General features: G+C 39.1%; 1 protein-coding gene and 1 long non-coding RNA gene across 2 annotated transcripts in view; one reads left to right on the top strand and one right to left on the bottom strand.

Moving 5' to 3' along the window:
* ctnnd2a (catenin (cadherin-associated protein), delta 2a) overlaps positions 1-14,019 on the top strand; it is a 278,083-nt gene that overhangs the window by 238,098 nt on the left and 25,966 nt on the right. Inside the window, exon 19 of the mRNA XM_056364392.1 lies at positions 3,128-3,278. Coding sequence (XP_056220367.1) covers positions 3,128-3,278 — 151 coding nt within the window. The remainder of the gene's footprint in view (positions 1-3,127; positions 3,279-14,019) is intronic.
* LOC130161244 (uncharacterized) lies at positions 1,733-9,582 on the bottom strand. Its single transcript, XR_008826118.1, has 3 exons — positions 9,273-9,582; positions 3,108-3,250; positions 1,733-2,623 (listed from the first exon to the last, which is right to left on the bottom strand). It is a non-coding gene; the product is annotated as an uncharacterized LOC130161244 (long non-coding RNA).

Consider the following 14,019-nt stretch of genomic DNA (forward strand, 5'->3'; position numbering starts at 1 on the left):
GCAAATTTACAAAGTGCTATTATGAATTATTTCTCAGGCACTGATGTTTTGAACTTAGAGTGTGTGACTTACTTTGGTTTACTTTTTACTTTTAGGTTTATTTTTTTGTGCTTTAATATGCATTGCATTGGCCATTTTTTTGTGAAAGGAATGTATTCCACAGATAAAACAGCTTATTCACATTGTACGAAGGACAAATTACTTGTGTGTGTGTGTGTGTTTGTACATATACATGAATGTTTGCATGCAATTATGTGTTAATTTGTGTAGGCTACCTATCTGATGACTAAGTCATAGACAGTTAAATGCAGCAATACTTGAGAAGTGTTCTGCTTCCTGACCAGTGGCGATTGCTCTAAGACTGCAAGGGAAGCTCAGCTTCCCCTAAAATGTCAACAAAATAAGTGGTCAAATATGTACTGTTGTGTGTACATTTCATTGACTAAATATGCACTAGAACACGTTCATCTTTTGTTCAGAATCAGCTACTTATCACAGGTAACCGACACGACTTCCTTCTCATTCATCCCCACAGCGCCACAGTGCTTTACACATTGTAGACGCCGAGCGTCTACTGACTTCAATGGGGAAGCATAGAGTGGGTTGTTCCACTGCTGCGAAACTAGACGGTCATTGGATAAATGCTGGGCATTGTCCCGCCCATCGGACGCTCAGCGTCTCTTGGGGTCTACGGGGCAGTGGGCTGGCCCGGACGCTCGGCTTCTGCATGATGATTGGATGATCTGTCTGAGGCTGAGTCCCTTTTTGATTGACAGCGAAATGAGCGAATCAGCGATCTTGAAGTATAAGCATCGGAGTTGATCTGGAGACGTTACTGATCCTCAGCGACTTTGTCTTTGTTAAAAATGACTAGCGTTGTGTTTGGCGACTCTCTTCTGTCACTCTGCGAATTTACATATAAATAAACAGACACATTTTATGATGTAGGCCGAAAATGAGCTTCCCCTCCTTATAAGACCAGCAGCCGCCACTGTTCCTGACCCTTAGTAAATGTGGTCCATTCACAGGAACGGATTTAGCACAAAACATCATGCTGATTTGTCTTGTGTTTACAGAAAAATAATATGGTATGGATACATTTTCTGTGAGAGACGATAATTTTACAGGATGGGTAAATGTAAATCAGAATCTGAATAACCTTTCAGAGTAATAAATGTAATTTCATGGCAGGCAAATATCCATTGAAATGGGTTTATGGCAGGTTAGGTGTTTTCACAAGCATTTTTTTAGACTGGATCATCTGGTTAAAGTTCAGTTCAGGTTTTATATAAATTTAAAGGCTTATCTGGTTGAATTAAATGCCACCGTGCAGTGGCATCATCATCAGTTGGAATAATGATGTATCTGCTCACCATACCACCCTGCTGACTTTGGAATATTTTGAGCACAAGCCCATGTTTTTATGTGTTCAAAAATATTGTTCAGTAGCAATGCAAATATTGTAATGATGTAAAGGCTCAAAGTCTGAACACTCCAGGGAGTACAGCTGGGTTCAACAGCCACTGATAGAAGCAGCAATGTAATAATGTATGAGTCATGCATTTATATTGGAGAGTGTGATGGTGAGGGCAGCTTTAGCCTTGAGGGAGGAGTATATATGGGTAAAAGGCAGACACTGTGAGGGCATAACCTTGGAATGATCTTGAAATCATAACACTGTATCCAACATTGCTAAATATGAATAAACTACACAGGAATGTTGATGGAAATGTTTATTTGCTCAAAAATGATTAGTCAGCAATTTACATGACAACAAACTCAGGAGGGATCATGAGACAGGCAACCACACTTTGAGAGGGATGTTGTGTTGACGTGTGAGGGAGTTATGTGTATCTGATTTTGGTATGATGAGGGATACCATTGGTAGGTGAAAAGAGAGAGAGCTACATAGGAAGACAAAGGAGAAGGAGGAAACGATGGGGGCAGGTGGTCTTCAGGAAATCACATTTTCTATTTTGGGCCTCACTGTGTGTGCGTGTGTGTGCTTTGTTGTGTCTCCTCTCAGCAAGCTCCCTCTCCTGGCTTTGAGAATACGGCTGCTAACAGTTTCCAATGAAGCTGTGTTGGCGTACTGCTGGCACACTCTGCTCACTAAGCTCTTGGCTAAGACATGTGATAATTTCCCTCTAAGGGTGAATTATTTCCTAAAATGATTATATGAACCATAGTTTGTCCATTTTGGTCTCTAAGAAAAACAATACTGTGCTTTAACCATAACATACCCTGGAAGGGTAAATTATGCTTTTGACAGAAACATCCAGCTTCCACTTCACTGACTGATATCCATTCTGGGGTGATGTTTAGCACCTCCCCAGTTTTCTACTGTTGACCCACAAGGCGGCACCACTTCAGCCGTTTAAGGTCGAGTGGACCATTTAAGTGTACCTTGATAGTTGTTGAGGGAGGATAGAGTGGTCTCCAAGCTCCAAACCTTTCTCTCTGGTTCATATAATTCTCCATCTTGCAGTATATCACTTGTGAGTCAGTGTAATGCCTCAGTTGCTCTCATATTACCCCTGAATATAACATCTCCCATTTGACCTCACCCATTATGCTTCATCTGTCTCTCATCCCATTTTCCACTTTAATTCACAGCCAGTCTCTGGTTAAAAGAAAGAAAGAAAAAAATAGTCAACACAATGACAATAAAACAGTGGAAGGAAGAAAATGCATGGACTGAAACTCACTTTGACCACAGTGTGTCCATAGTAAGGTGAGCTAAAAAAGCATGGTGTCACTAGCAAATAGGAAAATAGTGTTGCTATTGTTGCAGTGCCCCTTCATTTGTTTGCCATGCTCTGTGGACACAAATTAATTGTTCTCTCAAGTGGATGCCTCACATCCCCATTATCTCATTCAAGAAATAAAATGGTATCACAGCTGTTAGGAATGATGAACAAGAGTGGAAAATTAAAACCTAGGTTGTTTTTTTCCAGTTGTGTCTGAGCTATTAACTGTTTATAGTTACAACTCCTACAATCTTCCTGTTGTGAAGAACACTGCAAAGTGTTTTTAATGGATCTGTAGGACCTTAACTGTAAATACAACCCTACTGTGGCCTGTTTTTTACTGTTTAGAAATCTTACCCCTACTTTCTCCCTGTCAGTGGTCTGTGTACATCCGGGCTGCTGTCCGCAAGGAGAAAGGCCTTCCCATCCTGGTGGAGTTACTGAGGATAGACAACGACAAAGTGGTGTGTGCCGTGGCTACCGCTCTCAGAAATATGGCCCTGGACATAAGAAACAAGGAGCTCATTGGTGAGTACTAATAAAGGCTTTTTCAAGGGCTTATATTTGGTGGTGAATCATCCCCCCATTTGTAAGACAAAGTCACTGAATGGATTCAATTCAACTGAATTCAATTGCCATGTTTGTAAAGAGCAACATGAAGCATATTTTCAGCTGTAATTCTATTGTCTCATAGCTATTTTACTGTGGTCTGTCTCTCCCGTTGTTCTCATTTCGAGTATGCAAGTCAAGCACTTGTGTTCAAGTGATGTAACACTAGGGTAAAGAGCCTGTAGCCAGTTGCATCAATTAGAAATGATTTAACACAAATGTTAGCCTGTAGTCACCTCTGCCTTTCAGCAGTAACATACTATAATGGCTTATTGGCTTGGTCCATGGTAACCAAGTGAAGAACTGATGTGTGATTTTGACTTATTAATTTGTTTGAGACAATTAATTGTAACAACAAACTATCAATTCTACATAATGAGATGAAATTTTAAGTAAGGCTTTACATGTGGGAACGGGATCTAAAATGTTAGCTCTAAAGTTGTCATACATTTTTACACGATGATGGTGAAAGCCTGAAGAACGGTTTGGTCGAAACAGTTTGGTTTTCTTTTTCTATCATTTTACATAATAATTTATCTAACTTAGGCCAAGGTGCGTCTGTTGGTGTGTGAAAGAATTAGGCTCAAATTGTTATTAGTATGTATTTGAGAAAGAAAGACTGAAGAAGGAGGAGAGTGTGGGTGAGAGATACTGTAGCAGAATGATGATCACTTCAAAGGTTTGCATGGGGCTTTGAAAAGTACGTTGTGGTAATGAGTGAGCCTCAGTCAGGCTTACTGACTGGTAGCATCACCACATCTAGGGACTAGGGATCACTAGTTAACCTGACACTTTGAGAGACTTTTATACTTTGTGTGTGTGCGTGCGTGCGTGCGTGCGTGCATGCATGCATTTGTGTGTGTGTGTGTGTGTGTGTGTGCTGGTGACTGTTTCTTTCTCTGTCTACGAATATAATTATGTGTGTGATGCTCTTTCTCTGTGGCCATATCTGTATAAACACACCACCCATGTACTGATATACAGTAATTGTATATTTATGTGTGTACTGTATGAAGACATGTGACATCAGCCTTCTATATCTGGTATAGCGGATTACCTCAGCTTCCAGGTTGGCTCAGTGGTTTCTATAGCAACCCTACTACCCTCAGTCTCAGGCGAGGGGCTTCTGGAACCTCTCTGGGTTTTTCCCAGAGTGTTGAAAGAATGACAAGGAATGCTGCCGGCAAACATACTGTGATGTTCTGGCTGGCACATGGCAGCAGATTCCAGGATAATTGAAGCATTGGCACAGACAAAAAATCTTATCAGTCTGATTTAAATGGTTTTTCCTCATGTGTGTTTTTTGTTTTGTTTTGTTCTTTTCTGAAACACTCCTGCAGATTTATCAGCATATCAATAACTATAAAGTTAGGTGGTGTAGAAAGAGAGCTTATACTCTTGATTAATGAGATTTAGAGCGTGTCTGCATAAAAATGTGGGTAAACTTTAAGGGGGCTATTTGTAAGTTTTCTCAGCCACAGAACATGGGCCAGGAGCAGGTGGCGCTTAACAAGAGCTCCGGCCATCGTCTATATAGAACAAAGGATTATAATTTGTCCTCTAAACAGTGCTACATCTTCAGTGCAGATTGGAGGCTACAGTGAGTTACTATAAGAACGTGACAAGATAGTTAGCATGCTAACTTCAGTAGAGGAAAAGAGGTGATAGAGACAAGAGTTTACATTGGTGTTGCTTTCCACCTCTACAGACAGCTCTTGGTGAGTAAAGGAATGAAGGGTGATGCTGAACTGTCTTTCTTTAAACTGGTAAGTAAACAGTTGTTAATGCTAGTGGCTATGTAGAACTAACAAAATTTACAAATAGCCCTTTAACCCTTCAAAAATTGTTCAGCTTACTGTCCAAATCTTTAGTCCCTGTGACAATATACATGATGATAAAATGCAAGAAGAAATCATTTAATTACACTTGAATAATATTGGTTACTATAAGATTTGTTGTTGTTGTTTTCTAATCTAATTGATACTAAACAACTGGCAAACACTGATCCATATCAACTCTCGCAAAATTGTTACTGCGGTGTGTTTCCCCTGCCACCAATTTAGTAATGTTATTGGTTTTAATAGAATAATGTAGTAGTCCAAGGTCAGGTTCAGATGTCTTTACATTAAGTTTGATGGAGCCATTTGCTCTTACATTGTTCAAATAATTGTTTCATTTGAATAAAATTGAAGAGAAAAACTGTCCATATACTGACACAATTTAATTAATTCCTCCATTTAACCTTTTAAAATGAGAATACTGCATGTTTTTGCTCTGGAAATCATTAACATGGTCTCTAATTGATTAAAATATTAGTGGTAATTGGTACATTTTTGCTTTTAGTCTTTTATAACCATTAGCTTCCTAAGCAGAGAAAGCTAAAGAGGAAAGTTTTGGAGAGAAAGGTAGAGACTGTAATGAATGTATGTGTCGTAGAGAGAAAGGCACAAGACTGATTGAATAATGTAATTACTTGTAAATTCACAGGGAAAATTAATTCAAATTTATTTGGCATTTTCATTTGAATACACACTTGACTTTTTCAGTTGCAGAATAACATGGTTTAAGTCCTGCTTATGATTAGTTCTCCCAAAATAATTCTTTAGATACAGACAATGAAATCACAGCAGGGTGATAGAGACACACAAGAAAATTCCTGAAGAAATTTTAAGTCTGCCTGCTGCTTGGTGCGTGTATTTCACTCCTCATGTTTAATCTGTGCAAAGGACGTTACTTTCAACTTCATTCATGTCATAGAGACTTATCCTTACACTGACCTCAGTCACTGGAGGTGTCCCTCGAAAGTCAATTGTAGCTGTCACGACTGGCCAAAATAACCTCACACTGATGGTATCAAGCCCAAATTTGCATGTATACACAGTTGATCTGCAATAAAGCTATACCATTACATCCCCATATAGACAATAGCTTCTAAGATCAAACTTTTATTACCTGCGTTACCTCTTACCTGTTTGAGACTCTTATGTGTGGTGTGTGTCTGTCAATGTGCGTGTGTGTATTGTTGTGTGTGGCAGTAGAGCTGTCTACTATAGAGCCTCCAAAAACCAGCTTTGTCCATTTCTCCGTACTATGTTAGTAGTATGTGTGTGTGTGTGTGTGTAGCTGTGTTTATAAACATCATAGAGATCAAAGAGTCTCTTAAAGAGCTGTTTCGAACAATTGTGTCTAGCTGGAAGACACAGAGTTGACACAGCTGAGTGAGATTTTGGCTCGGCGAGCCTCTCAAACAACTGCTATTTCTGAAAAAATGATAATTCCTATCAGAACCATGAGGGGACCATGCGCGGCACACATAAACTGTATATAAAAATGGACATGGTTTGGAAAAGGAAGCCAATGCGGAAGTGCCTTAAACTTTTATTCTATCGAATGACCATCAGGGTGCAACTCCACTGGTTGCAAAAAGAAGTGTGATTGTATTGAAGTCTATGGGAAAATGGGCCTACTTCTCACTTGATTTATTACCTCAGTAAACGTTTTCGTTATGTGTTTATGGTCTGAACTGCTAGTTTGAAGTTTCTTCAATACATCATGATGTTCATTTTTCAAATTATGGTCCTATTTAAAAGAAAATAGACAATAAAGTAGAGTGGTTTTAGGGCGTGATTGACACAAAGGGTGACCTGCCTATTAATCCAGATTGAGGCCAGAGCGATGTGTAGGACATTTGACACACACACACACACACACACACGCACACACACACACACACACACACACACACACACGCACACACACACATAATACTAATGTAGTAGGGAGAAATGGAAAAAGCTGATTCTTATTGACTAATTAGATTCATTAACTCTTACCATTATTACTCTCAACAATGAGAGCACCTTTAAGGCAAATCAGCACTGTGACTTTCTATGACCTTGAGGACAATTTTGTTTAGAACCCATTTTTGTACACATATATGTACATGCATATATTGGCAGACACACAAACCATCTCCACCTTTGGATATTCACCTTATAAAAAATCATCATTTTGGCATCAAATTTTTCAAAGCACTGTACTTTGGTTAATATGAGCTGCTTTTTCAACCATTTTAGCATTGTGGTGAGGTGATCTTTTCAATAGGACTAGATAGGAATAGATAGCAGTTTTCCCTCTGATATCCCATTTTCGAACACAAGTTTCATCTTAAAAGCTGTCTGCCTAGGGAGACAGAGGGTATCGTATTTCCCTCCTCGCCCTGGTGGCCATAGTCGCCAGTGGCAACCAGTGACTCAGCAGGTGTTACTGGACAGAAATGGGCAAAGCTGTTTCTGATTGGCTAATTAGACTCATTCATTCTTAGCTTTTTAACTCAGGTATGAGAGCAACTCTAAGATAAATAATTTAGGTCATCAGGTATTTGCGTTTACTTGTGTGTGCGTGCTGATGTATGGTTCTTTGCCAGTGCGTACATGTCTTTCTATAATTGTGAAGGCAATTTTGGTTAAACACCATTATTGTTAGAGATCGACCGATATGGTTTTTTCAGGGCCGATACCGATTATTAGTAGTCAAGGAGGCCGATAACCGATATTTGGAGCCGATATTTATTTGCAATAAAAGGGAAAATATTGGCGTGAAAATTTTGAATAATGGAAAAATTCCACTTAACTTTGTTCAAATGCCTTTAATCATATGTTTATTTAACAGCTTTTCAGATTTGCAACATGTTAAAGTTTTTTTTTTCTTAGACAATAGATATCTTTGTTTTAAAATTCTAACAAAAAATGCAGGGAGCTCCCAGGCTCAGCAGCATGTCTTATAAAGTTAAATGAAAACTTAAACAAATAAATAGCTCACTAAAGTTTTCTACAGTAAATAAAGTTTTCCAAAATTTCAATATAACTAAAATGTTAATCTTTCACTTATCTTTGTTTTAAGTTCAAACAAAAACAAAAAGTGCAAGGAGTTCCCAGGGTCAGCAGCATCTCTTATAAAGTTAACTGAAAATTTAAATAAATAAATAAATAGTTCCCTGAAGTTTGCAGTTTGAAGAATGCAGTTCATGTAGGCTTTATGATGCAGTTACATTATGTCTTAAGTCTTGAACAGCAATATCCTGCTCCTCTCTACAAGAAACTGTCAAAGACAGCTTCAGGACACACTTCATCTAACAATATGTCATTTTCTGCTGCTTGGGATCTCTCAATCAACACAGAAAAAGGTAAAGTACTTGGTAGTTAAACAGCCATTATTGCCCTACAGTTTTCTCTCAGACAGACGGTACTTGCTGTCAGTTTCTGCAGCTTCTCATGTGGCTTACACAAACACAAACACACACACACTATTCACTAGCCATCCCCTCAACGTGCTTCCCTGCAATCTCTCTCTCTCTCTGTGTCTCTCTTTCTCACACACACTTCTTACTTTTATAACTATTTCAGTATCAATGTTATCAGTAACCTTGTTTCAAGGGATTAAACACTAAATAGCCTAAAGCATCTTCACTTTAATAATCAGTGTTTATCGTAGGAACAGACAGCTGCCGCCAACGTATTGGGCCTCACAGTAACGTTAGTAGTCGTGAGTTGTAGAGTTTCTCATGTGACTTCCACACAAACACACACTATTCTCTACCATAACAGACATTCTCCCCATTGCTACAGTCTGCTGAGCATCTAGAGCCGCGGACCGATGGGTTAACGTTACGCTAAAAGCTAACCAGCCTTCACCTCGACGGGCTTCCCTGCAATAAAACCGGACATATCGATATTATCAGCAACCTTGTTTCAAGTGATTAACAGGCACGTCTGGAGGGACTGCGAGCGAGCAGAACTGCCGCTTATGTTTATATAACGTTAATGGGCTCACAGTAATCTTACTAGTAGTTGTCAGTTGTAGAGGACTGGGATTTTTATTACAATTTCGGGAAACTCTGCTGCCTTAACTTACCTTCAAAACAAGTATTTGCTCTCCGGACCTTCTCCACCGTGTGTGTAAGGACTGTTCATGCACAGCTTACACTGCTGATTGGCTGTTACCGTGGCTCTGCTTGTAACCAATCAGATGGTGCTGTGGGTGGGACAATGCTGGCGACAGAGTAGTGACAGCAGACAGAGAGGCGCGGCTGCATCAGAGCCAAAATAACCCAGTTTTAAATTGATCTCTTATCGGCTGTCGAATTTTAAAAAAGGCCGATGCCGATATGCGTCAAAATGCTGAATATCGGCGGCGATAATCGGCCCGGCCGATAATCGGTCGATCCCTAATTATTGTGAGGTCGTTTTGGCTGGTCCTGACAACTTCAAAGGGCTGTTTGAAGGTTAAGCTTATGCAGTTCCCAACACCACATACACACATACATTGAAAGACACACAAACACCATCACCACCTTATAGATATTAACTGCATGCCACACACAACAATACACACATGCACATCGACAGACACACAGAAACACCATCTTACTTTTATGATATTGACCTTCAAAATAAGACTCTCAACCAGGTAATAAGAACTTACAGGAGTTGGGCAGCTTTACCGCTACACACAAACACATACACACACACACACACACACACACACACACACATACACACACACATATATATATATATTGACAGAAACACACAAACACCATCTCCACGATTTTGATTAACCTTCAAAACCTTATGCAATTTATACTGCAAAACACAGAAGCACAGACACTTAAAAACAAGAGTCTCAAAAGAGTAAAAGGTAAGGTAGGTAATAAAAGTTCAATCTTAGAAGCTATCATCTATATGGGGATATAGTGGTATAGCTTTATTACAGATCAACTTCTGTAAGGGCATGTACATGTGTATATATGTCTTGCTATAGTTGTGGGGACAAATTTGGGTTCTGACATGCAGAAATTGAAAGTAACTCCTTTGTACAGATTAAACATGAGGTGTGAAGTACATGCACCAAGCAGCAGGCACATTCAAAATTTATCCAGGAATTTTCTAGTTAAGATATATAATAGAGATAGAAAGAATTCAGGGCATTGCAGATCATCATTCTCCCTTAGCAACTGTGGTTGGCACCATCAGGGATGTGTTGGCAGATTGAAGAAAACAGACATCTTGAGAAAGATTGTTATGGTTTTGACAGTCATGTCATTAACATTATTCTTTAAAGGAAACAGTTAATGAAATTAATAAGTAACAGTGAAAGAGCCCAGTCTTTATCACATTATTAGGACCAGCATATTAGTAAACAAGTGTACATATACTTTGTACTTAATGGAGTAAGAGTAACATGGCAATCCTATCCCATTGCTTGCTGAAAAATGTCAATATTTATTGGCATTTCTTCATGAACCACTCAGTTGGTATGTATCTCTATCTTTTTGGCTTAAAAATATTTAATATGAACTGACTTTGTGGTTCAACAGACTAGCAAACAAAAATAATGACCTAAAATCAGACAGAAAATGCATGGAGCTGCAGGGTGGATTGTGCATTCTGCGTGGGATAATCTTTACCAGCAACTTTCTCTGGGTTTCATTTGTTCATTATAAAAATTACCAATTAGTTACTGGCCCTAATGAGACTCTGTTTAGTCAGCTAACAGTGGAATCAATGATCAGTCAATTTCTTTTCCAAACTGTTGAGACAGCTCAATAGTAAATGAGACAGAAAGCGACTGTCAGAGTCAATGATACACAGTGATACGGAAAAAAAAAAAAGAAAGAAAGTCTGAAAAGTGAGAAGGATCAGTCAGGGTTGAGCTTTTGCTCTTGGCAAGGTGTGATGATACGTGTCGACAGAAAAGAAGTAGAGGCCAGGCACTACTAAGTGACAAGCCCCATTTGGCCCATGTTCGCAAGCTTTATTCACCACAGTGACTCTAACCTCTGAGTCCAACACTTTTGTCTTTACATCATGCACTTCTGAAAAACAACTGTTTAACCTGAAACGCCAAAGTGATTTCACAGAGCAGTTTAGGGGTCTTTGTGGGATCAAAGTTGCACGAAATTATAGTATCATTTCGCATGGCTAATCTAGAGAAAATCACCCCTTTCTAAAGCGCAAAAACCAAATCTTTGTCTCTTAAAACTCATGCAGTAGTGTGTCATAAGCTGTTAGTGCCGGTAGGTTTGGCAGCATCACCGTGGGGGAATGGTAGTTTGCATGAGACCTCAGCAGAGTGAGCAGAGATGAGAATCATCTTTCGCACACAATAACATCAGAGTGTCAAATCCTCTGGAAAGCACTGTATGATTGGACAGCAGTGAGACAAGCGAGAGAGAAGGAGCAAGAAAGGCACAAGGCCAGAGAAGGAAAGAGGGAAAAAGCAAAGAGAGGCCAAGACCAGCTTGGGAGACTGAATTTAGAGGGTGGAAGATGAAACAGAAGAGAGAGCAGTGACAGCTAGAATCCTAACAGCATATGTATGCTTATATTCCAATCCCTCTGTAATGTGATTTAGTGGCATATTGATGTCGCTGAGAATCATTCTTCTCATCTGTCAATGTTTTGGTCTCTCTCCTGATTTCTCCTCCTTCATAGTTTTTGATTTGCATAATGTACTGTACGCCTGTGTAGCAATAAATGAGTTGAATTCACTGATACACCGTCTGTCAGCGCAATTCTTCCCCATTTACTTACAGATGGTAATTTGACACACATGAATTGGGAACAGCACTTGAATGCCAAAAAGACTGCTTTTTTTTTTCTTCTCAAATACAGCAGCCATTTACGAAAGGTTCCCACTAAACACATGCTGTGCTTGCCACCAAACCAAAGTTAATGTTAAATGAAAAAGCGCTTAATACAAGAATCAGTATTCATTTAAGACATTTAATTAATTAATTGGATGTTTTTTTACTGCTTGCTGCTAAATCTAATTGAGTTTTTGGATTCTGCAGTTATAGGGTTTAATTTAATTTAAATTCCCAACATGAATTCCTAATATGAAGTCCTATAGTGGGGATTACATTAAACATGTCATGTATAGTAATATAAAGTTGGATGTGAAGGTATTAGTGCAAAAGTTTGACTTTTCAAGAAATACTTAAAAAAATAAAAGTGTATTCATTTGGGTTATTTAAATGACTCAAAGTTTTTAATCCTATACATGAATATTGCATTTGATTGTATATATTCATGATGTGCACATACATTCAAGAAGAATCACCGAAAGCTTAGGTTGACACAGAAACTATAAAAAGAAAGAAATCTGGGAAGGAAATATCACCGGATTTCTGACAGTAGTCCTGCAGTTGGTAGTATTTGACCTCCAACACCAAAAAAGCATATTGATGTCTATTTGTCAAAATCAAATCATCAATCAATCATTTGTGAAACCTCATATACATGATATGAATAAAAGCAATACTTCAGTTAGAGATCAGTAAGAAATCTACTTCTGGTTTCTCCTTTTCTTCTCTCTCCCTTTCCTCCATTCAGTTTCTTTGTCTTCCTTTCTTATGTCTTTTTATTGGCTTAAGCCTCATTTTCACTGTACAATGTAGTGCTCACCTTCTTGTCTACAACATGAATATAATACCGCTTTTCTTCCATCTCATTCTGCTTCTCGTTTCTCTTCCTTCTCCTCCTCTCATCCATTTATCCCACACCCACACCTCCCTCTCCGTCTCCATTCCGTGTCGTTTCAGACATGAGCTCATAATGCCTCACCTTCCCTCTCTCGCAGTGTCTCGCTCTTTGTGTCTTTGCATTGATGACATCAGTGCTGGGGGAGTGTTACTGTGGAAACCAAAGTAGTGCACCACAGGGATGTTGCTAATTGCATGATTGCAGATGTGTGTCTGTATGTGTGAGAGTGCATGTTCATTAGTGGTCAGACAGTGTTCATGTAAAAAAGGTGTGGAAAAGTCACTGGTTTCGTGCCCTTCATCTAAACATTTTATTCTCACATTCACAAACACACACATACATGCATACACTTACATTGTAGTACAAATTACATCACAAACTTATTCCAGTGGATTCATATTCAAACTAAAAAGTTTCAGATCAGCAGAGATGGTCCACTTTGTGTTTTTCCTCACCAGCATTAACTTTTACATATTTTGCCTCGGCAGACTTCTCCATGGTAACAGTAAACAACTTTAGAAGGGTAGCAGGCCGAACGACAAGACATGTCCACTGCCTCACACTAAACTGACACACACTCCTCTGTCCCTGCTGCCGCTGCACTTTATGAAATTTCTGTGTCGCCTTCAGGATGAATCCCTTGTGTATGAGGGGTCTGACATGTCTTTTATCAGCACACTTTGTTCTCTCCGGCATTCTTCATCCTCTGCTCCAGTGTGTCAGACTGGAAGCACATCTGACAGAAAAAAAAGAAATAGAGAGCAGTAAAGAGAAACAGAGAAGGGGAATGAAAGTGTTGTCATACAATGATGAGATACTTTTGGTCTGATAGCTCTCAGTCCAGGATCAGACTCAAACTCAAGTTCATCTCTGTCCTTGTGATTTGATTCAAGAAAATGCTTCTACTTCTCTCTCTAAGAACCAGAAGAGTATAATTTTATCTAACCAATTCTCTATTCTCTGCCACTGTGAGTGTGTGTATAATTGCAGCATGTTTGTGAGTGTGGATCTATACGTCTTCTCAAGCAGGCATCTTCTTCATGTCAGTAGAATGTCTTTAATGAAGCCACAGGTTCCTCACAGGGAAAAAAAACTCCTTACCTCTCCTCCCTCTC

The sequence above is a fragment of the Seriola aureovittata genome, chromosome 20 (genome assembly GCF_021018895.1).
Source record: "Seriola aureovittata isolate HTS-2021-v1 ecotype China chromosome 20, ASM2101889v1, whole genome shotgun sequence".
Taxonomy (NCBI): Eukaryota; Metazoa; Chordata; class Actinopteri; order Carangiformes; family Carangidae; genus Seriola; species Seriola aureovittata.